Source organism: Bradysia coprophila, chromosome X (genome assembly GCF_014529535.1).
Source record: "Bradysia coprophila strain Holo2 chromosome X, BU_Bcop_v1, whole genome shotgun sequence".
Taxonomy (NCBI): domain Eukaryota; kingdom Metazoa; phylum Arthropoda; class Insecta; order Diptera; family Sciaridae; genus Bradysia; species Bradysia coprophila.
In genome coordinates, this window is record NC_050737.1 from 9,009,781 (window position 1) to 9,037,593 (window position 27,813).

General features: G+C 33.9%; 1 protein-coding gene across 5 annotated transcripts in view; it reads left to right on the forward strand.

Moving 5' to 3' along the window:
* LOC119080688 (carbonic anhydrase-related protein 10) overlaps positions 1-27,589 on the forward strand; it is an 85,366-nt gene extending 57,777 nt beyond the window's left edge. For 2 of the 5 annotated variants that reach the window (XM_037189139.1, XM_037189129.1), the window contains 6 exons: positions 1,027-1,218; positions 7,564-7,726; positions 22,725-22,879; positions 23,783-23,914; positions 25,619-25,661; positions 26,583-26,755. In XM_037189139.1, coding sequence (XP_037045034.1) covers positions 1,027-1,218; positions 7,564-7,726; positions 22,725-22,879; positions 23,783-23,914; positions 25,619-25,661; positions 26,583-26,680 — 783 coding nt within the window. In that variant the 3' untranslated portion in view covers positions 26,681-26,755. Of the gene's footprint in view, positions 1-1,026; positions 1,219-7,563; positions 7,727-22,724; positions 22,880-23,782; positions 23,915-25,618; positions 25,662-26,499 lie in introns of all 5 variants that reach the window. The other 3 variants (XM_037189157.1, XM_037189148.1, XM_037189165.1) reach the window with 3 other exon arrangements.
* Positions 27,590-27,813: the final 224 nt, after the last annotated feature.

Below are 27,813 nucleotides of genomic sequence, written 5' to 3' on the forward strand. Positions count from 1 at the left end.
ATTTATGCTTTACACTGTCATTACATGCAAGGTCGAATGATTGCTGTACCTCTCCGAAGTGTTTGTTCTAAGCGAATTTTTATGATCGTCATTATGTGACACAATAACTGGAGCATAAAATCAAATTAAATTTTTCACAATTTGAAACTAATGCGAAACTTTGTCACTTATAAGAAATTCCAATGAATATTATATCGCTGTGACACAGAATATTGCAGTTTTTCTTTTATTTCCCCCCATTGCTTTCAACAACAATAAATGTCATATTATCCACCCGAAAAAACGCCACCAAGAAAAACTTGTTATAAATATACAAAATTTGTATGAAGAACATAGTTATGTTATGCTGTTATGCATAAGAAGTCCCATGGATAACAGCTAGAAAAGCACAGAAAAAAAGAGGAGGATTATAAGGCGGAGTGGCGAAGTAAATAATCTCAGTTCATACGAGAGGAAAAGCTGAATAAAGACAAGATAAGAATGGGGTGACGATAAAAAGACCGTAATGTGCTCAAGATTTAAATTATGAGGAACCTCTTAAACCATATCGGAATTTCTTTACAGTATTATACACAAACGATGAATGTTCTTTCAGAGAAAAAAAAACCCTCGACTGTTTCGTTTTAACATTTTTTTTCTGTATTTTATTTCGACGATGTGGTGTGTCAATTTTTACCCTCTATATCATTATAATACCCACTCTACATGGGTTTTTTAGTTGATAAGTTTTAACACATTTTAAAATATGTGCTCTTTTGTAGGAAAAAAACTTTTTTTTTATTTTTCGTTTTATTATTGTTCTGGATTTTATATATATATATATATATATCACTTTAACATAAGATTCCCTCACATGAGTTTTATAATACGAGGGTGGAATGGATATCATCATGGCACTTGCTCATGTAGATAATGTGCGGTCCAATGTCTGAAACCTTCTGTGTATGCCATGCAAAAACCATTATATTGTAGTATTATGCTGTAGCATTTTATAATAAAATAAATTTCCATACAATAAATTTTCAGGTCTCTGGTATATTGCACAACACAGGACAGTCGTTGGTATTTCGTGTAGATAAGGATACAAAACAGCATGTTAACATTTCCGGTGGGCCTTTAGCCTACAGGTATCAATTTGAGGAAATTTACATTCATTATGGTACGGAAAATAGCCAAGGATCAGAACATCACATACAAGGATATAGTTTTCCGGGTGAGGTAAGAGCATCTTTAGAATTCGTTTCTCGTTTGTGTATATTTATGTAATGGTATGCACAGTGAATTATGTAAATGTGAATTGATGAATTACGTACGATTAGAGGAACTTATGTTGCATTTGACTGGTATTTATGGGAAAATTTTGATATCTTTGTGTTCAAAAAATATAATGTGTTCGACAATCTTTGATACAGCAACGCACTATCTAGCACCGAAGATGACTTTATGAGATGACGTCAATCAAATAGAGGACTGAGCCGGACTGAATAGAGTACTGGCTATTCTTTTTCATACAATGGCTATCAAAAAATTTTACAGCGCTATGGCACAGTTAATCTGAAGAAGAAAACGTTTTTTTACACACAAAAATATACATAAATATATATCGAAGGATGCTTTACTACAAAGCCTACCACCAAAGCCTATCAGATGACAATTTTCTTACTAACTTAAAGTCGCGTCGATTAATAGGAGATTACGTACAATGGTTCCATTTTACTGATCAAAGTTTTCGTGAAATATTTGAGTTGTCAAAGTTTTAACTGTCAAATATGTCAATAATGCTAAAATACGAATAATCCCATAGACAAATCCGCTATTTTACAGCATGAAATAATGACTTATTTATGTCCCTAGGAGAACACAGAGTTTAGTAAAAATTTACTTACAGATCTGTGCGTAGAATAATTTTGACTGGTGACTGGCGGTTCAAAAAATTACGAGAGCTTTGCAGCTCAAAATTTGTTATATTTGTTTTACACGCTACATGCGTCGAATCAAAGGCTCTATACCAGGCAAAAGTTGACCGATTTTTAAACGTCGGATTCGTTCCTTACATCCGCCGTTTTTACAATGACAACAAATGAATGAGGGTGATATGGATTTTTATTGTGCGCGAAATTTTTGAAAACGCAAATGATTTTTGTGGAAATTTTTTTATTTTTATTTTTTTTATGGGATTTCAGGTTTTAGGTATTTAGGGTGATCAAATATATATCACTCTAAATACCTAAAACCTGAAATACCTTAAAAAAAAATAAAAATAAAAAAATTTCCACAAAAATCATTTGCGTTTTCAAAAATTTCGCGCACAATAAAAATCCATATCACCCTCATTCATTTGTTGTCATTGTAAAAACGGCGGATGTAAGGAACGAATCCGACGTTTAAAAATCGGTCAACTTTTGCCTGGTATAGAGCCTTTGGTCGAATACCATACTTTTCATGTTTCAAGCACTCCTTTCGTCCCCCCTCAGTATGTAAAATCCAATACATAACTCGGGATAAAAATAAAAAGTCTCGTTTTCGAGTGTTTATTGACCTTGGCTTCGCCTCTACTTTTCATCTTTTTATCCCTAGTTATGTAAAATACTAATCATCCATCCGAAGGAAGAAAAATGCATTGTGTTGTCTGCTTCCATTCGAGACGAGGAACTTATCATACTGCTTCAAATTGGAGCTACGCGGATTTTTTCTGTATGAATGGTTCTTGCAACGACAAAAACAAGCGATAACCGCCGGTTAACGTAGCCCTTTTATAATGAAATGTATGTTAGAGCGATTGTAGTTATAGATTTCGTGTAAAATACTAGGTTTTACTTTGAAGGAATGAAGTAAGAGGATCAAGAATTATATGTAGAAAAGACTGCGGTTTCTCAAAAGTTAAATTCAAAAAATCCAATCATTTTTCAAAAATCTCCCCGAATTAATCCAAATAAATTAATAAATCCGAGTCATTATACTTTATGTTCAACGAGTAACGTCTCGTCGTGAACTGACTGCAAGCTGATGGGCTAGAATGTCTGACTACAAAAGCAACTACGAAACTTGAATTATATTTTAAAAAAATCGCTATCTAGTTACGTCTAGCCGATCGGGCAAAAAAAATGCTTCAACAGCAACAACAACAACAACAACAACAAAGGAATTTATTTTACACACATTTAACTTAAAAGTGTGATTTAGTAAATATGCAACGACAAAAATGCGAAAGAGAAAATGGAAAGGACTTCAATGGTTTTTTTTCTTCACGAACCACAACACAACCTTCTGAAAACAAAAAAAAAATTTCATTTATCGTAGTTCGTGGTATCCCAGAAAGAAAAATGTCAAAAGCGGTGGTATAACATTCTTTTGAGTACCGACCACGGTGGTAGTAAAATTATTTTTCCAATGAAATAAGTGTAAAATTCAAGCTTTACAGGAAATCATAAACCGGTCAATGTATCGTTTTGAAAACATGCAATAACCATTTGTGGCCCACACACAATCGACAGATAAAATAATAAATATTTAATTTGTTGTGTATCGAAAATTGCAAAAAAATCTCTTTTGATTCGTGAAATGTAAAAACACCAGGTAATGCTTCAAATTGTTCAGTTAATTCTACAAATTCATTTTAGACACTAAAAAAATTACTTGCAATTTTGTTCCCACACGCACGGAATTTCGAAAACCGACACAATTTCTGTTTTGTGATTTACTGGCTTTTTGTGAGTTTTCCATGCATTTTTATATGGAGAAACTAATAATTCAAGTAAAACATAGAGGGTGAAAGTGTGGTTTTCGAAATTCCGCGCGTGTAATAGTATGTTGTGTTACAAGTAGCGAGCGAGCGAAGCGAGTAAGGAAAATTGGGTCGTGTGCTGAAAAAATATCATTACAATACGTGTAATACATCATGCTTTGTGCCAACCGAGAATTGAAATAGACAAGAGCACAAAAAATCATAATTTTCATTGTAAACAATCACTCTTCTTTGATCGATCACTTTGCTTTGCATTTTCTCAAACGAATGCTGTAACAACTCATACAAATTCCATATCAGCACTGCTTTGAGTGTTGTAATATCACATCAAACGGGTGCTGAAATAAGTCACTTTACAACACTAAAATGAGTGCTCAAAAGAGTCGTATTTCAATTCTCGGTGGCACAATATTAATTTTTAAATTCTAATTTAATGAACATGTGTGATGGTTATTTACGTGCTTCTGGTCGGTAAATGCAATTTTTGAGTACATTTTTCGCATTTACCGACCAGAAACACGTAAAGCACTGACAGTTGGCTCCTATGGGAGAGAATGTGAGAGAATTTGTATGTTTTCACATGACAAGGGAAAAAAGTTGAAAAGTCCAGTTTTCGTGTGTAGGTTGTAGATTCGAAGCGAAGCCGAGGTCAACAATCACACGAGGAAAACTCGGGAAATAATTTGATATATGTTATCACGATGAGTAAAAGCACCTCGGGCTAAAGTACTTTTACTCATCTGGATACGGAATATCAAATTCCTTTACTTGTATAGTAAAGTAATATACTATTTCGCATCGGACAGTGTAGTAAAATGACATCGATTGACCACGTGTTTGTTACAAATCTGTCAAATTCGCGTTCGTTTTTATAACAAAATGCAACGCAACAGAAACATGTCACAACAACTTTACGATACCAAATTCGGGTGTCACATGCGTCGTTAGTTACGTAACCCGTTCAGAAAGCTCGCTTTTCTAATGGTGTGCAATTCATCGGTTTAAGTGTCATATATGTCCGATTTTTATTTGTGAATCGTAAAAGTACACCAGCCAGCGGGAAAAATTAATTTTATGCTCCGTTTTTCGACGCGTCGAAGTATAATGCGAAAGCTTGTGTGCTATACACATACCTCAAATGATTGTAATAAAATACGCTAAAGGGGGGCCGTTCGGAATAAAGTACATACACAACATATTTGTAGCACTGAAGGTATTTTAGTTGAAACAATTATTGAAGCATGAGGCGAATGGTATTAAAAAAGAGAGTGTATTGCATGTTCTTTCATTAAATTGTTGATGCATATCGTGTGATGGGTTTGAGGTTGAATATCTTTACCGAAAGAGTAATTTGCATTCCCGCTAATGGTCGACTATTATTACAAGAAAATTACTTGTTAAACATAACATCGTAACGTAAAATTTTTATTAAACACTTTTAATAAAAAAATTATTTTAACTTTTACACATGCAGTCTTATACGTCCTTTAGCGGGTTGGTGTGGTGATAATAATTGTTTCGGATTAGCGTAAATGAAAGTTAATTTTTCTGAAACTAAAACGTGGCTAATTAATTACCAAACGCTGCTGAAACATCAAGTTTGGTCAATTAAAACAGTCTTGATGTTGTCGTGGTTACAGCAAGCAAAATCAATGATTCATTTCGATATGCAATGCAGAGAGGAAATTTTAATCATTCAAAACCGCTGATGGCTAACCAGTCGTATAGAATCAGTGTTTTTGTCACACAATAAAACGGACTTGAACGGATGGAATCGGTTTTTGAAACTGAAATTTACTTCTAGAATTTCAAATATTTTCTGCTTGAACATTTTATGTTCTCTATTAAATATGAAGGGTTTTTGTAATTGCAATTGTGATGAAATATATCCGTAATTTTTCCAACGTATATAACATGTACTTTCACAGCCCAGTGACGAAATGGAAAGTTTTTGTCGCCTATTTATTGTGAAACATATTTTTTTTGCGATTGACAACTACAATATGAAAGATTGTGATGTTGATAGCTATATCATATTGTGTGTTCGCAGCAATGTCATAATAATGTCAAGATCATGAGATCATTTATGTATTGAAAATGCGTGAGATGTTTCTTTTGTTCTAGAGAATGTCAGTCTAGTCAACTATTTGCATCTCTTGGGGACTGTACAGAAATGACGTCGTGCGGTTAGTAGGCGAGTGTGTTTGAGAAATCGTGACGATTTTCGCAAATTTGGGCCAATTTGTGTTTGGCCCTTTTTGCGTGACGAGGGTTGTGGAAAAATTTGAAAAATAGCGTGACATCGTATCAACATGGTGACATTCTTTTCCACACTTGTATCGACATGAATGCTATTCCCTAACTTTCCGTACCTAGAGTCCTAGAGAAATGGACACTTCTTGCAACAGGGCGCAAACTATGCTCGCCCATCTAATGCCCGTTTGCATGATTTCCTATTTTGCAAACAATTCATTTTTCGATTATTTTTTTCGATATAAAAAAGGATGAAATGTGTGGTAAATGCTATGGTAAATTTCATGCAATTAAACCAACATGTTTGAATTTTCATTAATTAGCCACAATGTGCAGTGGATTGGGCTCCACATCTAAAGTTTATTCAAAACCATTCAAATGAGATAGTTTCAGAAGTTGAATAATAAAATTAGTTATGGGTTTCATATTGCAGAGTGTTCAGTGAAAATAAGTTAGGTCTCACATTCGCGTATATATAGTTTTGTAGAGTGATCGTCCATTTAAGATAAACAGAAAGCTAAAAAGTTTGAGTTGGGGATTTGTGTATTATTTTAGGGATAAGTCATATTAACTTGGACAGAAACGTTTTGATTCATTCGCAAAAGTAATTGCATTTTCAGTTGGTTTTCACAAAAGCGTTGACTTTTCGAACAGATTCACATTTTCGTTTGCAATTTGGATTGATTTTCTTAATATACTTTAACAATTGTTGCAAAAATTTTCAAAATACTTTCAATCATTCCTCCTATTTAAATCAAACCCCATTTTCAGAATAAACAAGCGAACTTCGCCTTACATTTTTAAACAAGTGAAGCTGAGGTCCTATTATTATGCTAAAGGGCGCTGAAAAAGAGCATATTTCTAGCTTACCTCCCGCATAAAAATTAAATTCGTGAGAAAATTGCCCTCTGACTGTAGAGTTCACACTCGTTTAAATTTTTCTTAACAATAGTTCAGTATTCCACAAACCGGCAACGACATACGTAACCCGAAATACGAAATGCCCAGTTCTACTTCAAACTGAACTGTTTGATTTCGTAGAACCAAACTGTTCAAACTGTTTAATAGTACAATTATTAAACGTTCAGCTTGTGCAGAATCAGCAACAACTGAAATTCCCCAGCTGATCAACTAACACACTCTACTTGTATAATATACAATCAAAGCACATTCTAAACAACTAGTTTACTACAAGCATACGTATCATGTGTGCACATAGTGACCTTAACGTATATGTATGCAATGTATGTAGCTTGCCTTTGAATTGATTTCGATACAAAGGTATTGTCTTTGTCGACCAGCTGGAGAGGTTCAGCTGTTGCTGATTCTGCACAAGCTTTATGTTCAATAAAAGATATTGTGATGATTTCGTAAAAATGAAGTATTATTATGAATTTAATGTTATAATAGTGATTTAATATAGAATCCTAAGCCTTCAGATCGAAAAAGAAATTTTTCCCTTCCCAGACCATCGATTGTATATATTCAAAGCACTGACAGTAATATATTGTGATAATCGTAAAACAGTCAAATAAATGAAATAAGTTTCCACCATATTTTTGCAGATACAACTGTATGGCTTCAACAAAGAACTCTATCACAACATGTCTGAGGCGCAGCACAAATCACAGGGAATAGTTGGTATTTCGCTGATGGTCCAAATAGGAGATACACCGAACCCAGAACTTAGGATAATTACTAGTACATTCAACAAAGTGCTATTTAGAGGTAAGTTTTCGTCAATTTTTCAACGTTTCGTTGAAAATTTTCCCAGCGTTACCTTCGTAAAAAATATATAGAAAGATTGGGTGTTGATCCGTTGAATAGAATAAACCGCGTAGGTGCAGAATCCGATTTCGGTTTTATTCAATGTCGTACCTTCACATCACGTGTTTATATTAAATGAGTCATAGAGACAGTCTTGTCTATTTACATTAATCGCTCCACAGTCTTTCACTTGCATTTCTATTTTAAAAAAATATTCAAAATAACATTGATGTTAAAAGACAGGAGAAGATGTAACAAGACAGGATTACTGCGCTGTTATATAATATTACTCAACAAATAAACAATACAATATTTGGCAAAATGAGTTTCAGGCGTTTCAGCCGGACTAAAAATGTCACATTCTCTCACCAAGTGAAATTTTTCCTTTTTGATCGTCCCAGTTTGGTCAATTTTTTTTGGAAGGTGCCTTTATGGCTTGTCTGTATACAAAATAATTATTATTACTCGGACCAAAAAATGTAATTTTTAACCACTGTGGTGAATACGATCTCAAATTCCGCTCCGCTATATCCTATAACGTTATTCATGACCTGGGTCGAAAAGTCATCTTTTTGGTCCTAGTGACATAATATACCATTGTTCCTGTATTAACTCGTGCAATAATGAAAACCTAAGCATATTGACTCCGCACTTTGTTCTTGCTTGAAGTGACACAACTGGTACGTATATTCCTGTGAAAATTTGTTTGCATTGGCACTGCCGGTTGAAAGAAGGCATGAAGATTGAAGAGCTCCTTTCATCTGCATACTGTTTGACAAAGTCTGCGTTTTAGTTCGACCATTTTGCATGCTTTTTTTATTTCTCATTCTTTGTTCTTCTCAATCAGCAAACGTTAAAGTTAAACTAGGTCCCTCAAATGATTCGCACAAATCAATTACAGATCATAAACACAGTTGTTATGTCTTTACAATTGAATTATATATGCTTTCACGCGTTCAGATCGAGGTTCAGATATAATGCAGTAGTTGATGTTAATTTCTGATGCACTTAATTATGCCGTAAAATGACAATTGTTGTATTATAATTCGATAACACCGAATTATACACTTCGGCATTATGTATACGTTTGTACATATATATCTATAGATAGAAGGCACTCACGTTTTCAACCACCGCAATCAATAATGTTGCTGTACTCAGGAGTATAACGCAACATTAATTCGCTTTCAATATTACATCAGTAAAATGAGTGCCTGAGGTGAATCTAGTTGCAATGAAATTCTTGGTTTGGGCTTTTAAAAGATTTATTGATGCGGTCGATAAGTGATAGGAAATGTTGGTTGCCTTAATACCTTTAAAAAAACACCTGGTCTAGACAGGTCGTTAAGATCATTGTGTTGTGTATTGTTTAAAAAGTTGATGAGCCATGAAAGAAACGGCATTTATCCCCTCCTCCGTGAATCGGATTGGTTGGAAGTCACGCGATAGTTTTGAACTACAGAAACTCTCTGTAACTTTAAAGTTTCCAGCCAGCCAGTATTCGTTATCTGAGTTGTAAACCCAAAATTGTGGTTGTTTCAGTCCAATCGATATGTTTTCTTGAATTTATGCAATGGACGTTAACGTGCACGCGCACTCATCGGAAAGCCCGGACGAGAAAAGATTAGTCTGAATGAAATAAAGAAAGATGAAATTATTTTAAATATTTTCAAGATCTTAAATGTTCGACTTCACTTTGCAGTACAGTAAATAAGGTTGTTTAATCAATACACACTACTCTATCTTTGTGATCCACATTTCTACCTATGATCTCATCACATTTATGCTAATCCATGCAATATGTCTCATATTCCATATCTACCCTCTGGAACATTATGCCAATTGAATACGCAGACTTAAAATTCTATTTTACGTGCAATTATATGTCCACCTTTCATAAATAAAACACATCCAAATAAACCATGTGTACTAAGCCACTTCTTAAAACTGGCTGGGCCTTATCACACGTTTGTCACACGCTATCCTGTATAATGGGCATTATGTTGAGAGAGAGAGAGAGAGAGAGAGAGAGAGAGAGTTTATTTTGCATGACAATACCATTTAATTTTAATTGTAACTGAACTTAATCGCAAATGTATTTTATTACAAATAATTGTCTCTTTCTGTCGATGTCCCAGCAAAATAATAATTATGTATCGTACTGTATATAAATCACCTCTGCAATGAAATTAATTTATGTCTCTATTAAATGGGCTCATATGAATATAATATACCAGTTGATGTTGGATGGATTGCACAGCGTTTTATACTAACAAATAATATGTATCAAATTTACCGCAAGAAATAATAAAAGCTGTTCAATCAAGTCGGTGCAAATATCGATTTTCGTAGTTATAGACAGCTATTAACTGTTATAATGGTGCATTGAGTCATTTGCCAATTAATTTACACATTTAATATTGTGGACTCAACGTTCGTCCTTTTCACTCAATATGCTAATGCAAAGGTGTAATGGAATGTTTTTTCGTAAAGCAGAGAGAATTGATGTGTGATTGAACGACAGTGTAGTCAACAATCAGAAAATGTATGTATGGGTACATCGTCTGGCTTTGATTTGAAAATCTTTGATCCTTTGCAAATTTGTTGCCCACATTTTGGCGGAAAAATATTCGTTTTTTGATGATTTCTTTTAACCAAAATCTTTTTTTGAAAAAGTAAAAAGCCCAAAACTGTGTTACTTTTAAACTAAAAATTGGTTTGTGGGTCATAACTCGCTTTGCAGATTACATAGGATTACATCCGCAAAGGTTTCTCCAGGTGGGAAAAGTTATCCACCCAAAAACCAATTTTTCATCAAATCATCGAAAAACGTCTAAATGTAGGCTTACAATTTGCAAGAGGGCCATTGCTCTTAAATTTGTTACCACCGCATTCACGGAGAATTTCTTCTTTGATTCGTTTGATTGAAAAATTTTCCAAGGTTGTGTATGAGGAGGTTACGCTGATCGCTGGCATTAGTCCCTCACGGAAACAATGTCTTTTTTTACTGGCAGAACAGGAAAACGGACAATGCAATGTGAAAAAGTTACATCAACATGTCTGTTTTCATGACGAGTCGCGAAAACAGACATTGTAATGTAACTTTTGCATCAGAAATTTTACGTATTATGATACAATCGTTTTTTATAAGTATTTGGTGGCACTGAAAAGGGACGGTTGATTATAGAATGTCTGTTGTGGATTGCCACGGTCGTCAACAATCTGTTGTTTTATGCCTTCGGGACGTAGACCGTCTTTGTACCGTCTGAATGGTATGCGAATCGGAAGTATACTGTAGCCGTTTGGACAATCCACAGTTCGAACATGAAGCCCATTTGCTGAACTGCGACTCTCTTCCGGTCGATTTCTGTGTCTTGCATGTAACCAATACAGTCAATTTTACATTTACAAACACAAAGTAGTAATTTATGCAGCAAGTTGAAATGGGGTTGTGTTTGTCACTACATGTGATTTGATCAAACGAGCGAAGCGAGTTAATTAGTTACTTTTGAGATGTCTAGCCTAGATGTCTAGATTCTTAAATAACTATTATCGGGTCCGAGCTCTACAATGTTTAAACAACTTTTTTCCGTTTTTAATTGTGTGACATTTTCAAGTAGTAAGAGGATGAAAGCAATAAAAATCCGTAAAATGCAATTACCAATTTTAAAGGGCACTTTAGAACTGTGCTTTAAAATTGTTACCTAATCACCCCGTTGTAAAGTAAAAGTGTTTGCAGAGGGTTTTTACGTAGGCCATCATCAGATCTCCGTTTGAGAAGTCGAATAATTTATTGATTGAAATTATTATTTCTACGGTAGTCATAGTATTGTCTTTGTCTTCAGCTGAACAAAGTTTACAGAATTACTTCCTACTTCAAAGGGAAACCCATGAAAAGTTATTCTCATGTTGGTTGTGAGAGTTTGCTAAATGAGACCACGAATATTTTTGTCGTAGCTGTCGATAACATAAGGTAACAGGAAGGGTAAGAAAAGAAAATTGTGTATTGGTTCTTAAATTAGTGCACGACTGAATCAAGTACTGTGAAACAATCTTTTATAAAAATATTGAAGTCAAATGAAATCCAATTAATTTTTTTAATCAGACGAGTGGAACGCAGAAATCCCACGCCATGAAGGGAAGGAATTATGAGGTCCAACAATTTCAATTGAAATAACTATATTCTGTAATATGTTGCCACACGAGTATACTACATTACGTTGTAAACCATTTGGATCAGCAGAGTACACAAGGAAACACAGCCTTTCAGTTAAATGCTTGGTATGACAGTGACGTTTATTTTGTTCTCTTAAATACATCAAACAGGATGGTCTTAACTACGTTGGCCATACGACCAGCTAGATATTACAATATTTCAACACACCCACTTAATATGTAATCTGGTCAATGATCAAAATAATGACGTCACAAAAAAAAAGTTCTTTAAAAATCAAAAATTTCGAAAAAACAAATTCTGGAAGAACTTTCCATCTTGAACTAAAAATTTAGTTTACTGTCCAGAATAGACAAATAAAAATCACGTAAAAAATAACAAAAAATAATCGGATAACTAATCCCTGGTACACAACTAATTCACTGCGCTTGAATTCAATGCAACCAATTCACTGCATTTTGTTCCAGTCAATGCAACTAATTCACTGCATTTCATTCCTTTCGATGCAACTAATTCACTGCATTTCTATCCATTCGATAAGACATATAGGACAACCAGTTCATTATGATGATGCTTCCCTTGATGCGCATTATGCTTCCCTTCGTGTGCATTATGCTTCCCTTCATTCGCATGCTGCTTCCAATCGTCCGGATTATGTTTCATTTCGGAACTCGATTCGTTCTTGATACAATTCTTCGCCTTGTGACCCGGCAAACCACACTTGCGACAGCGAAAATGGAAATTGGTATGACGCGGCTGTACGCTAAAAGCACCGCCACTTATTGTTCGAGAGCGAAGACGGGTTTCTTGCAATAAAAATGTTTTTACTGCATCGGTTGTCAAGTTTACGGTGGAGTTCTCAATTGCCATGACCATGATCATCGATTATTAATCCTGCCTTGATGACTTTGAGCGACGTGGTAACCATTGTGTTGACGTAAGCTTCAACGGATTCACTTTTTTCCAAGGTCATTGTAACCAATTCCTTCAATAATCCCACTTTTCGACATAAGCCACTGTCCTCGACTGCGGATTCTAGCTTCTTCCAAGCTTCCTGTGCTGTGGTGGTGTTGGCAATATACAAAAAAACACTTTCATCGATCAGCAAATTTAGCTCCGACCATCAAATCCCGTTCAATTTCCTTCGGTTTAGCTTCATCAGGTTTGTCATCAATGCAAGACCACAAATCCTTGATGACCAAATAAGATTTGCACGCTATTTTCCATGTATCATAGTTCACACGACCTTTTAACTTGACGATTCGATGAGACAATTCTTGCGACATGATGTTGTACAATGATGTTGTGATGAAAAAAACAATCAGCAAAAGTTCTTGACAAATGCGACCATCGTTGCACGAAAAAACAAATTGCAAAACGACTGAATGTTAATTATCACAAAACGATGAATATTTTTGCGTGATGAGGGTCCATAACCTGTTGTAAACCATTTGGATCAGCAGAGTACGCAAGGAAACACAGCCTTTCAGTTAAATGCTTGGTATGACAGTGACGTTTATTTTGTTCTCTTAAATACATCAAACAGTATGGTCTTAACTACGTTGGCCATACGACCAGTTAGATATTACAATATTTCAACACTTTAGGATACGTCCATCTAAATGGGAGCAATTTTAAACGCATTGCACATTAATGACAAAGACCCGTTATGGTTGCGACGAAAGTCGTACATCTGTGAAAATGAATTTTATATCATAAAACCAGAATTACCACAAAGCATACAAACCAATTTTTGTCGGACACAAAGAAACCTTTATACTCATGAAGTCTTGAAACTTAGTACTAAAACATCAATTTCAGTGCGTAAGATATACTTTATTTTATACATAGGATACAATGTGCACACAAGAAGTCAATATACGAAAAAGTAGATATTCTCTTCCAAATACATCCATTTTCCTTTTACAAGTGCTCACAGTGGTCATTCTATTAAATTCATCATAGTAAAATCACACCATGGCCTGAAATGCAAACCTTCACATTTTCCTACTTCAAGTCGATCCGTAGCCTGGACCTCGAGATCATTACTAAATATAAAATACTATATATAAAATAGGTATTCTTGGTCGATTTGAACAGTTCTGTGGATATGTTCGATTTATACTGTCCTTGGCCTGTTCTTTCAGAAGTGAATATTTTTGAATTTCAATATCCACTTTGACACATAAAATTGACTCTGCGTTAACACTGAAATGTCACAATATTATGAACACCATTCAACACTGTCCCATTGTCCGGTAACATTTTTCGGTCAACCCCACGTAGAAACAATAGTAAAGTAATTCGTCACTATTTTGGTAATATTTAACCTTCATGGAACGTTGATACTTCATTAAGTCAGGCAATTGGACTTAAGAACCAATGTCACGTTGATTCTTCAATCGTCTACTTCAACAATTCAGATCTCTGATCAGGTACTGTTCCTCTTTCTCTTTTTGTTTAACGAAAGATGCTGTTCGTACGATATCGAGTTTCCATGAACTTCTTATTATCGTCAATACAGAAAGGTTGTAAAATCTTGCAAGCCATCATTAATGTAGTTAACCTCTCATGTTCTATGGAAACTTCAACTAAGATAGCTACATTATCCGATGTTTTAGCACTCTTATTATCCAGATTTTATTTCTGTTGATCTGAAAACCACGTAAATAAGTTCTATTTTATCTTGCCCTCACATTTCTTACAGCTGCAAAATTTGTTTGATACATTGTCCTGTTTTAGTACTCTATTTAGAGTACCACTCATGCTTGACGTGCGTTGCTTCAATAAAAATTAAACTGTAGCCGCAAATCTCACACTCGTTAATTTTTGTCCCTTTTTAATCGCTTTGTTAAAAAGTTAACGTCAAACAAGAAAAATACTACTTACTTATGTCGAAAATCGTACTTTTCATGTTTCAAGAATTTCTTTGGATGCCCTCAGCATGTAATAGTAGATTATTCACCTCTGTTCACATGTTCATTTAGACAGGGAAGTTATTGCATGAGCCGAAGGCGAATGTTATAACCCCAAGTGTCTAAATCAACATTTGGACAGAGGTGAATACGCTATTTTATCTACCAGCGGCGAAATAATAGCACTTTTTCACTGCTATAATTTCACCTAGGTAGGTAAAATCTATTACATAACTTGGTATAAAAATGAAAAGTCTCGTCCCCCTGTGTCTATTGACCTCGACTACGCCTCAACAAAATTCACACGAAATATCTACTTTTCATTCCTAGCTATGTAAAATACTATGAGATAGATACAAAAATTTGCTTGGCAGCAGCTAGATCGTTGGCATTGGAAGCTAACCTCTGGAAATCCATCAAACATTTTGATCTTTTACTCCTTTAGTTTTAACATTGGTTTCATTGTAATAAAAGAGAGTACTAGTCAGAGCTCGTCACTCATTCTTCGTGTCGTTGTTGAGAACAGACGACTATTCTAGGCAATGTGGTCATAATGTACACAATCCGTCCCCTCTCCACCATTTCGTCTAGACAATGACATAACACTTGCGTTAAAATACATTCGCAATAATCGCAATTCATTTACGAATTCAGGTGATCGGTGAATCGTACAGATGCTAACTTGTTAACGGATCTACCAGGCGACATGAGAAAAATCACTTAAATTTGCGTCCATTAAATAAATTCCACAAGTTATAAAATTTATGCAATCAATAATTCATACATAATGTGAAATTAATCTTTGTCCACACTTCCAAGCAAATTTCCTATTCTCAAAATGTTCAGTTCGCTCTTCAACAAAACAAATTTACGACAAGATTCCATATTCATTATCACGCAAATATAAATCATTTTCCCCATAATTATCCAAGAGTTATCATCGCACAAATGTATGTTTACACAAAGCTTTATGCAGTCATTCTATCTTTCCATTTCTATATTAATAATGTATAATATGTTTACCCACCTCTTAGTCACAACTTTGCAAGGTTGAAAAGTTAAGGCAGAGCACATAGAGGAAAAATTGCGACAGCGTGTAAAATATATAAGTTCATATATGGATGTATATGCACGTCTGAATGTATATAGTATATCAGTACATATGTATACATATATCGATGCGAATGTATAGAAATGAATATAACTTCTGCACATTTATTATTATATAATACATAAGTACGTTCAGTTCATGTATATTACGGAATAAATATATATATATATAAATATATAGAGTCATGAAATATTTTCACTTAGGGTAGTAAGTAATTCCATTAAAAAATACGTTCATCAGATAAACATTTTCTTATATTCAAACGACCATGTGACGATGTCATTAATAAACCGCTTCTAGCAAAAATAATGTCGGATGGGGTATGTGTATGTATAACCATAACCGTATACTTTTTTACGTTATTTTTATTTTGATTTTTAGAAGGAATTCGTTTTTTGGAAAAATAAAATAAGCAAACGAAGAAGACGAAAAAAAAACTTAAGTTAGGGATATGGGATATGGTTAAGTACATTAGAATATATGTTTTTTTCTGCAAATATAAATAGTATGAATGGATGATCGTATACAAACAATATGCGAAAACAATTTGCTATTCGTTTAAGGAGAATGAGCACTATAACGTCTTGTACTCAGTTTTCAATTTTATCGAAAATATTTGCGTTCGAAAATGCCTAATTTATCCGAATTCTTTGTTGGTTGGAAGGAAAGATGTTTCTGTTTTACGAAATTTGAACAAATAAATGATTTGTCATTAAACATTTAGAGATCATTTCATTAGGAAAGAGGTTCATTATTTTACGTAAGTAATACTGATATCTACCCGTACGTTTATGTCAGGATCGTCGGTTTGCTGCTAAACGTAAATAGCAGTCACTTTTAACAATATTCGATTGATAGTCAGAACATTGTATGTAACTGCAAAACCATTTATCAAAGTCAAATTGAAAAGATTTAAAAAATGCAAATTCTTGAAATCTTTAGAATGACATTTCATTTAATAGTGTCGAATGACATGAGTCTCTTCCGTAGTTTTCGTAATATATAGCCTGTCGACTTAGTGCAAGTCGTATTTTCGGAAATCGGTTTCTCTCACTTTAGAGTGACTTGGGAAAATTTCGGGAAAATTTCTGTTTTATTAACTCGACCGATTTTGGCACACCTTTTTTAACTTAAGTCTATTTTTGGTTACGAAAAAAAAATCCAAACTTGGTAATGTAGTGCATTTTGCGGGAGGACCAGTTTTTTTTTAACAAACTCGGCATAAAAATGTTGGGACCCTATCGTATTACAGACTGATTCAGACCTTTTGTAACTTCACTAACAGGTAAATGCCCTTACTCCTTACTTCGTAGGGAGCAAGGCTGAGAACACATTACGATGAACATTCATTTGAGGTAAAATTCGCGTAAATAAGAAGAACGATTCTTTACGCTTACTTTCTCCTCGTGAGTCGAGGGCAATAAATCGCTGATTTTCTTTAGTCAATTATTTAAATGTAAGAGTAATAAGAGGCAATCGATTAGAATATATCGGAAAGATTGGCATAATTAGTTGACAAAATCAATGTAAGGCAAAATTGTAATCTTTATAGCATATTGATGCCTGCACTCCAAGGTCCTTGCAAGGGCAGAGTTTGCGACCACATTTCAGCAGCATTTTTCAATAACCATGTTCAAAGACATTTTTTAAATGATAGAAACTTGGTTATTACGAAATGGTGTCCATTTCATTCAATCGGTCAATATCCTCGTTATATTTTCTCGAGCATGAGCACGCTCTTGTATAGGATTATCAAATTAAGCGATTTAGTTACTGTCGATAGATCGATTAAGGATTTACTAATGACAGTACTAATCACCTTACGATCCCAGTGTAACTGTACATACAATGGCTGTGACCGCACACGATAAATTCCATTATTTATTTTGAATGAATCGACCTACCAAAACCATTTGAAACACTGCAACCGTTGACAGACTTTGTGTTTAAATGTGCACAAACCATTTTGAAAGTATTTTAATGATTGTGGAGGTAAATAACAAACGGGGGTGTGTTGGTAACAATACAAGTTATTATTAGCATAACGTCCAGAATATTATATTTCAGGTCATCTGTATCAACTGTAATTGTAGTACGAAAAATCTTTGTGAACATATTGCAGGCAATGGCAATATTATGTTAACCACCGTTTCACGTAAATTCATTACTACTATTATTTGAAAATAATTGATATTCCTCATACACACGACATTACGGTGCATGATAAATGACTAATCCTTTCTCTTATAAATGCAAATGAAACAACGTGCGTTAAAATCCAGGATGAAAATCAAATATGAAATGAATATCCGATGGATGAAAATGTATATATATAGAGGAGCAGAGGAAAATTGTGCAGAAAAAAAAATCGTTTATTTAATATTGTAGAAACGATATAACGATAACCGACGCACATAAATTATAAACGGTAATACGTGGTTTATGATTCAATACAACATGAATGCAATTAAACACAAAAGAGATCAACTTCAGCGGATAATCTGTGTTTTTGTTTGCTAAATAAAATTGGTTTTTTACGGGGGAAAAAGTGGATTTTTATTTTATCAAAAAAAGAATTTTTTGTCCAGATTATCTTTTTCCAAATTTATTGTTTCAAGAACATTTTTGGTATATAAACATTTTACCTTAGTTTTTGTTCATATTTAACCTTTTGGTTCACATTTTGAGAAGAAAATAGATTTGGGCTCACTTTGGGGTTTCACTTCGCATACAGTCTCCGCCGATGAGTGTAACTAAGCGGAATGGTTTGACCCGAACTTTACTAGCACTGTACGGTACAAGTATGTGGTAGAAGTGAGTCAGGGCAACCGGTAAAGGCTCCTAAATCCTTTCTCCTTCATCAGTATTCATTCCGCTCACTTTACTTTGCTGATCAGTGTATGCTGAGCTTGAACAGAGGTGGGTTTAATTGTACCTTCAAAAATTGAAATTTATTTCTGCAGTCTGGACGTATGGTTTCCTTTAAAATTGTTTTCAGCAAAAATTTACTGGATTGATTTATGAAGTAAAGAACTAAGTTTGGAATTAGTTAGTATTTCACGCCAAGGATATTTTCGTGATCGCACGCAGATAAAAATATGGACCTAGATCTAAATCTTTTTGGTATTAACAGTACGCGACCGAATCTTTTTTAGAATTAAAATGTAATCCCCTCAGGGATTACTTGAACTTATCCCCAAATGAGTAACCCCTAGAGGAATTAAATTTTAATCTTTTAGGCCCTGACTTTCGTCGCTTGTTTACTATGTGCTGAAATGAAAATTCGATTTTAATCCAATCATAATGTTATTTGCAGTGCAATAATAAAAAAATGTTATTCTAACCCTTCCTTCTTCTACTTTAGAAAAAAAAATCTGATATCGCGAATGGTGATACTATTGTTTTTAAGGTGTTTTTATCTAACGTCTGATATGAGAAGTAGCTTTTTTGTGAATCTGGAATGAGAAATTTTTTTATTAAACAGAATTTTTCGTTTATTTACCTGAGTAGATTTGAACCCGAGACCTCCTGCCTCGCCTCCTGCACTCCAGTCGACGATCTTACCACTCCTACAATTTGTTCTTAATCCTAACATGGCTTATTTTGAACCGTTGTTTCAAAGCAACTAATTCCTCTTGGGATTAAAATTGGGAATAAAATGCAAATTGACAGATGGTAAGATCGGCAGTTCAAACGTCACTATTTTTTTCAAGGTTTTCATTGTTACTTTAGTTTTTTTACCATTTTTTTATAAAGTATTTAACAATCTAAATTCAACAATATCCCATAGTAATATGGATTAATTAACCTCTAAAATTGTGTTTCTTTCCAATTTCAATCTTGAATTTTTGCATTTAATGATTTAATGATTTCTTGAAACAGGTAGTATCTTCACAGACCGACTTAGAATTTGCTTAGCCTAGTGTAATGCAAGGCATAAAGCAAGGAATAAAGCATCAGAAGTCTCATTGAAACATTTTAAGACCAAATTAATGTCCGTTTCAATTAAATTTTCTCATATAACCGTATCTTGTTCGAATACGATCCAAATTAACACAAGTCACAAGTGTGATTTCAAGACAATCAAATTATAGGCGGAACATTCTTAGCAACAGTATCATCGTTCAATCCCCAATATTATTGTTTAGTTTTTTTTTTATATTTATTCAGATCGTATTTACATTAAGTTTCTTTAAAAGTTACAAATAATACAATACAAAGACGTAAGAAAATATCACAAGAAAAAGTTAAAATCGTTTATTTATTTAAAATTGTTGTATTGCTTGGCCAATAATTCGACATTAACTAAATGTTGTATTGCTTTTTTATTAGACCAAATTGTTGATTTTTTTTTTTTTTATTAAACCGGTGAACGAAACGTGTTACCGTTTACAATTCATGACGAAACGTTTTACCGTTTACAATCAAAGTGGACGAACAACAAGGACAAACAATGCTGATTTCGGTGTATCACACATCAGTGCACCTATGTCTCGCGATGACCATGTGCATATCAGCACGACACAAACTGAAATGAGCAATCATTTCAATTGTACGAGCGCACATACACTTCTTCGTCACTTGTTAGAACTCGCTTTTTGTTTTGTTGCTGTATCTCTCACATACAGCTTTTTTTTTGGATCTCTCACATCCGACAAACTCTTGGAAATTTTAGTTACAATAAATGAACAATTAAAATTAAAATTAAAATCGTTTATATCAAGGAACGTATTGCGTATGCTGATTGCGTTACCCTTCTGAATGGCAATGGAAATCCGTTGTAGTAGGAAATCCAAACTTCGTGTTCACCCGTATTGCGCTTCATAAGTTTGTCCAGCTTCACTAAAAACATTTCCGTTTCAGGGCCGATAAAGATTCGAACGCCAGCGGAGTGAAGATATATTGATTCTTTAGTTCGATGTAGTGATTGTGTTTATCGCGTTCTGCCTGATCAGCCACCGCACCAAATTTGTTTAGGACTGAAGGAATTGCATCTTTTCAATTTTTAGCGAAGATTTAAAATCTAATCCCAAAAGAATTACTTTTTGAAACTAATCCCCTTGGACCTAAGAATTGTAATCCCATATTTTTATCTGTGCAGTTAACGCGTGAAGGAAGGCATCTTCTCCATCTTCTCATAACAAGCTGTATTGTATTGTATACATAAATGATAATGCCATATTTCTTTAATATAAATAGCTCTCCATTTACTTAAAACAAAGAGAAGTGGGATGAGCTTCCATTGTTCGGTCGTAAACGAACAGCAGAACTGCGTAAGTGCGAGGACACACTTAAATGCAGAAGTTTGACAACTAAAGTAGCGCTTTTGAATTGTTGAATAATGATGAATAACATAAATTTAATATAATGTAAAATTAGTGAATTATAAGAAAAATGAAAGGCTATTCAAAACAGAGTTAAACGAACGAAATTTCTTTTTTATATTTCCCGTTTCATTATTTGGAGACTGTTATTTTGCCGAGAGGGAGGTTTGTCGCCCGAGATCCCTTGTGGGAAAAATCTCCAAATAAGGACGGAATGTACTATGTAATGCTTTCAGACAAAAATCTCAAAGACTCACTGAATTTTTACTGAAACTGTTTCAGTGAAACACAATGCATAACACACATCATATGGACAAATATCTGCTTGCATTAGTGATAAGCTTTTACTTAGCAGTGTGTGATCCACTTTTCACTTTTCGAACTGTGTTTCCCAGTTCATATTTTCCTTTGAAAGTTTTACAATTTTTCTGTTGGTGGAATTTATGTATGAACAAAGATGTCGAAACGAGAAAACGAAAGAGTGAACGGGACTAGACAATTTCCATTGCGCCCTTTCTATTCCTTTAATGAATATGAAAGTACTTTCCAAATATATAAATTTACACTATGACTGCAGAGCAGATTTCCTAATGCACTTTCCGCACAACACTAGGAATCGAAGTTCATCGACAATTCCTACTGTTGTTTTGTTTTAAGTTGTGTAAGTATATTCACTTTCACTCCAGTAAAATTAGCTATCAACATGTCGCAGCTATGCATGTCCAACTAAAGTATTGTGAGAACGACCCTTTTCTAAAGCCTTTCTTCTGACGAATTTTATTACCAAAAATCTTTCCCTATCTGAAGAGACTGACATTTTACAAAAGTAAACTCGCAAAGAAAAGCTTAATTGCCGATCCATTAGAAGACTTTTATGTCTCTCAACTGTTAAATAAGCTAAATGCAATCGTAAAAAGTATGAGTCAACATAATCATACGATTTTACAATTCATATTTTTTTGTCGTAATATCCAACTTGAATGTAATTCTTTCGGTGAAAACATAAAGACCTGAGTAAATGAAGTGCTCATCATTGCCGCGCAAATTAGTTAATTTGAAGATAATTAAAATCTCTTAAACGTTGTCAAGTAGACATTGTCATCATTTATACTTATCTAAGGTAAAAAATTATCTTCTCTTCCGCTTCGTCGGTCTTTTGCATATTTCATGATGTTTGTAACGAGAATTGTATTGCCGCTAGCTGGCTGTGTGTAGATATAACAGCAAATAATAAGATTTATTTAATTGTAGACAGAAACAATGATATGCAGGAATGATATTGTATACAGTGTATGAGAATGTAAGACATTTCTATTTAACTTTTGTTGACAATATTGCTGCACGAAAATACGGTTTTCGATTCATCAACACCTTGAATTCGATGACAATCAAGACAAGGTGTAAAATTTACTGAATTTATTGAAATTGTTTACAGGCTCTTCAACCCCAATTAGACACATTTCCCTGAGATCACTACTACCGAATACGGACGCTTTTATGACTTATGAAGGATCGACAACACATCCGGGATGTTGGGAGAGTACCGTATGGATCATTCTCAACAAACCAATATACATAACAAAACAGGAGGTAAATTTGATACTAATTCGTGGGAAAAAAAATTTGAATCCTTGAAAGTCCGTGAAAATTTCTTCAAAAAAAAAAAAAAACAAAAAAAATTCCAAATGTCAAGCCTAGGTCGCAAAATTCAGTCATTATTTCAGGCAATATAGGACAAAGCCATCAGTATTCGGTCATCTAATCGCATCTAATTTGGCTTTGTGCTGATTAACCTAAGTAATCTCATGGAAAGATTGACCGAAAATCTTTAGTTATTTCAACATTTATACTAGCCAGGCCTGCATGCAATTTTGGAAAAACTCCTTTTATTTTTCTGCACTAAATTTGGGGTAGTACACAAATTGAGGACCAAATATATGTCAATTTGCAAGTGAGAACAAGATTTCTGATATCCATGACCCGAGCAAGCCTCACAAGGATATATGACATAGATAGATAGGTTCGAATAATGGGGGACTTCCGTCATGCAGAATCGAAAACAGAAATAAATAGTCGATGACAGAGCTCAAAAATTCAAGAATAATGGAAGTGCTACAACAGTTATAGTACAACTTCTTAGTTGAAGCAACCATACGATTTCGTGCAAAAAACTCATATTAGTTTGCAAATAGATTCGAAATATACACGTCGGGTCCCCGAATCTCCAACTGTACCTATTGCAATAACATTAAAGCCTAAAATCTGACTCGATATATCTCTTAGCATACAATTTCAACAAAGAAAAGTCTAATAATTCAAAAAGACCAGGGGCTTCCAATATATTTCTTTCAATAATTAAAATGTCAATTGAATTCTCTGTCTTCAATGGAAAGCGAACACAAAATATCTCCATACTCGACATCAATAACTACGGCATTAATTCCACATAGTTAGCATCCATAAATTGAATTTAACTTAGGAAAATGTTCACAGTTATACGCATTGAGACGATTAATGCAAGGCTCGGAGCAAACACCTAAAGCACCACTTGGAAATAATGCACGACCATTGCAACCCCTGCACCACCGTACCGTTCGAACGAATATTGATTTTCAAAATGCAAAGGTAATGACGATCACAACCGGATACAGCAATATCAGCGAATATAAATGTTTTTTTTTTTACTAAATAAATTACTTTCCGTTTTGTTTGTACGCTTTTCCCTGATTTTTTCATTTAGAAAATTTTTATCTGGCGCATAAATGTTTAGTGTTTTTTTAGTAATGCATGCGAGCGCGTCTGTGTGTCTATTCCAGATTTTCATGAAAAGTTCAAAAGGTTAATATTTGTTATAAAAGTAGAAGCTGGAGAATTCGTTCAACCAGTACTTTTTGTAGTGTGTGCAATTGCAGTACGATTGTAGAGATAGAAAATATTCCAAGGGGTCAACAGCTAGTACAGTTGTTGGGACAGTTTTATTGGTTTTCGCTTTTGTTTTTCTTGTTATCGATGCCATTTAATAACGTGAAGTTCTCTACGAGTTTGATTATCCAAATTATCACAACTGAAAAGAAGTAGCAACTCAACATGAGTCATGATAAGCTGCTAATCGTATTTCTCCAGGAATCGTTTTTACAATGTGAATTTGGAAACTGTTGAACCTATGATCGTAAATAGACAGAAACCGTTCCAGTTTCCATAAAGTAGCTAGGAATCTCGCAACGTCTCAGTTGCGATGCAGGCATCCTAACATTTTGTAAAAGGAAAATCCACTTTTTCTGAGTAAGGATACCGGTATCCTTGATGCAAAATATGTGTATCTCAGTTGGGATACCGGTATCCTAACGTTTTGTAAAAGGAAAATCCACATGTTCTATGTCGGTATACCGTTATCCTTGATACATAATACGTGTATCTCAGTTGGGATACCGGTATACTAACGTTTTGTGAAAGGAAAATCCACACTTTCTATGTCGGGATACCGGTATCCTTGATACAAAATAAGTGTATCTCAGTTGGGATACCGGTATCCTAACGTTTTGTAAAAGGAAAATCCACACTTTCTAAGGATACCGGTATCCCTGATACAAAGCTCTAGGGTGTTAGAATAAAATTCGCATCTCAAAAATTTATATGCCTGATACTCAACTGAATCTTCCCCCAATTAATCGCCAGGTACTCGTAAAAAATCTCTAAATCAAGTTAGCCATTGAAAAATGTATGGGCGCGAAATTCCACTATAATATGTGTAATCTCGCGCGGCGCGAAATTACTCGTTACCAATGATCCTTGAGAAACCTTGAGTAGATGGAAATTGAAATTGAAGATGGAAATTTCTGAATTCCAATTCAAGTAACTTTGTCTCGACATATTCTTCCTGGGTAAAAAAAATAATTTTGATGAAAATTACTGCAATTTCCATTAAAAAATTGATTCGAAAGTTTCCACATTGTCAAATTCTTTTGGGCACTTTTTTTCATTATGGTTCCAACCCCTTGAAATTTTCAATTTTATTTTTTTCGTTTAGGAAAATGATTGAAAAGCGTAACTGCTATGAGCTTTTTTTCTGAGTAAACATTGCTGAAATAATAAAAATGTTTCGGAATCGAAAAAGAAAAACCTTACGAAGAGATGATGTTTACAATTTTAGTGTTTAGTCTTGTTGGTAAATAGAAAAAATGTGCATTTTGATTTATTTATTTTGGAAAGATACATGAGCGGGATAGTCTATGGCTGTATAAGTAGTATAAGCGCAATCGCTTTATCGATCGTGTGCTCGAGTGTGTGATTCAAGTTTACCTGGAATAAATATTATTTACTCTGTTTCAGAATCAAAATTGTCCATCGATGTACAAGGATATGTATTATCGAGGTAAGTGAATATGTTCTATTGAATTTTTAGCGCTTGAATGATTTTACGAATACTATCATATCAATTTCAATATTTAGTTTAACTCCAGAGTAAAGTGGCACGTTCTCCATTCTTGCTGTGCATTTGAACTTAATGTAACACGAACATTTTTGCGCAGTCAAGTGACATACCTTCTCAATACTCCAGTTCCCTGGGTTGAGTCTTAAATTTCTGGTTTCTCGATTTCTAGTACTTGTTTATAAAGAAATTTCGTTAAATTGCATCTTAGGGTAATAGGGGTATTTAATAATTGTCTGAAAGACCTCATGCGTTATCTCTTGACCATTCAAAAGTTTTCACTGGCAGACTAGGTACTCTCGAGAATTTATAGTTCTGAACAATTGGAAACTATTAAAAGCTGATAACGAGAAGTTACCTCAGAAAGAATCAAAGCGCTCGAACGCTCCAGAGATCCAGAAGTGTTGGGGGTGACGACCTATAATGGGTTGAAACTCTTAAGACAATTGTTGTTGTGAGTGATGGTGCTATGGAAACTGTTTCTAAGAGAAACACCTGTCTGCGTCCGCGTGACATCATTTACCCATTCACCGACATGTGATCGGAAATTTATGTACATTTATCCTATAATTCTTTCTGGTATGTGCTGCATCTCCTCGTATTTATTATCATATGTCAAGTGTCAGTATTTTGCCAAATTTCAAGTTACTGGCGTAACCCATACCTAGATTTACAAGAATTTGTTTATTGTCATCTACCTGCATTTTCTCACCATTTGCTGTTGATGTTCTCCTTGTGACAACATTTACGGGTATAAATAACTATAATTTGACATTTGCAGTGTCTACAATGATACCTGTAAAATTTTCTTTAAAAAAAAATAGAAGAAATTGAAATTTTTCCAATGTATCATAAAACATGCAGCAAACAAATGGACAGTCGACGCTACAATGTCTATGAGAGGTCGAGAACGTGGTCTTCCTGAGATGGAAGCAATGTTTAATCCGATTCATAAGAAATAACAAAAGCGTAAGAATTAAATTAAGGATCCGAAAAAAAACAACAAAATAAATTGAAACACTCAATAAAAACAAAAATATAAAAAAGAAAATAACCCATCAAGGGTGGACAATAAATAATATTTCCTATTATTATTATGAACCAGAACTAAAGAAAAAAAGAAGGAGAAGACGAAGAATGACGATGAAAGTATAATGAAAATGGTTTTTTTAATAAACTTATACATCATGCAAAATTATGCAGTTCAAGAATTTTTGTCAATTTGTTTTTTTATAACATATAAAAAAGGAATAAAATATTACTTTTAAAAATATTTACTATAAAATATACAATACGTAAAAATCAAGTAAACTAAATTGATCAAAAGAAAAGAACTCACAAAAGAACATAACGATAACTTTAAATGAAAATGTATATTTAATAAACCAAAAACATTAATTATCCAATTTGCGAACTATTAAAGACATAAATGGCTTAACAACACGCGTATAAAATAAAATTTAAAAAAAAATGTTTAGGTCCACCCTGTGTTGCTTTAATTATATTTAAATAAAAAAATTATTAATGAAAACATATGCCAGTGGATTTTGAGGTTAAAGTAAAATTTTCATCATTTTTTCGATTTTCTTTTTTTTTTGTTAATTTAAAGACTAAAAATATTATAATTTGACTGTCTAAATCTTTTAATTCGTTATCAGTCCTACACTTAAAAAACATGACGAAGTAGCATAATTTTAACAGATACAACATATTCCTAGACCTACAAATTCTGACAGCTGTGATATTGTATGAATTTTTTTGAATTCTTTCACAGTCGAAATTTTTATCGCAAACTGGTACAAAATCCAAAAAAATCATTCACCATCAATGCTGTCAACATCTGTGGGTCTAGAAATATGTAGTATCTGTTAGAAACAAAATTGTGCTACTTCGTTATGTTTTTCGCCTTGTTTCGTATTGAACAGCATTTTGATTTGGATTATTCTCTCTTGATCATTTTATAATTGGGCGACAGCCTGTTCGTTTTGATCATTAAATAAATAGACATTTTCATAGATCATTCATAAATTCTACTGTTGGGTCATTCGAAACAACCGTAAAATTACAATTTTGGATATCTTTCAGTCCAAATATG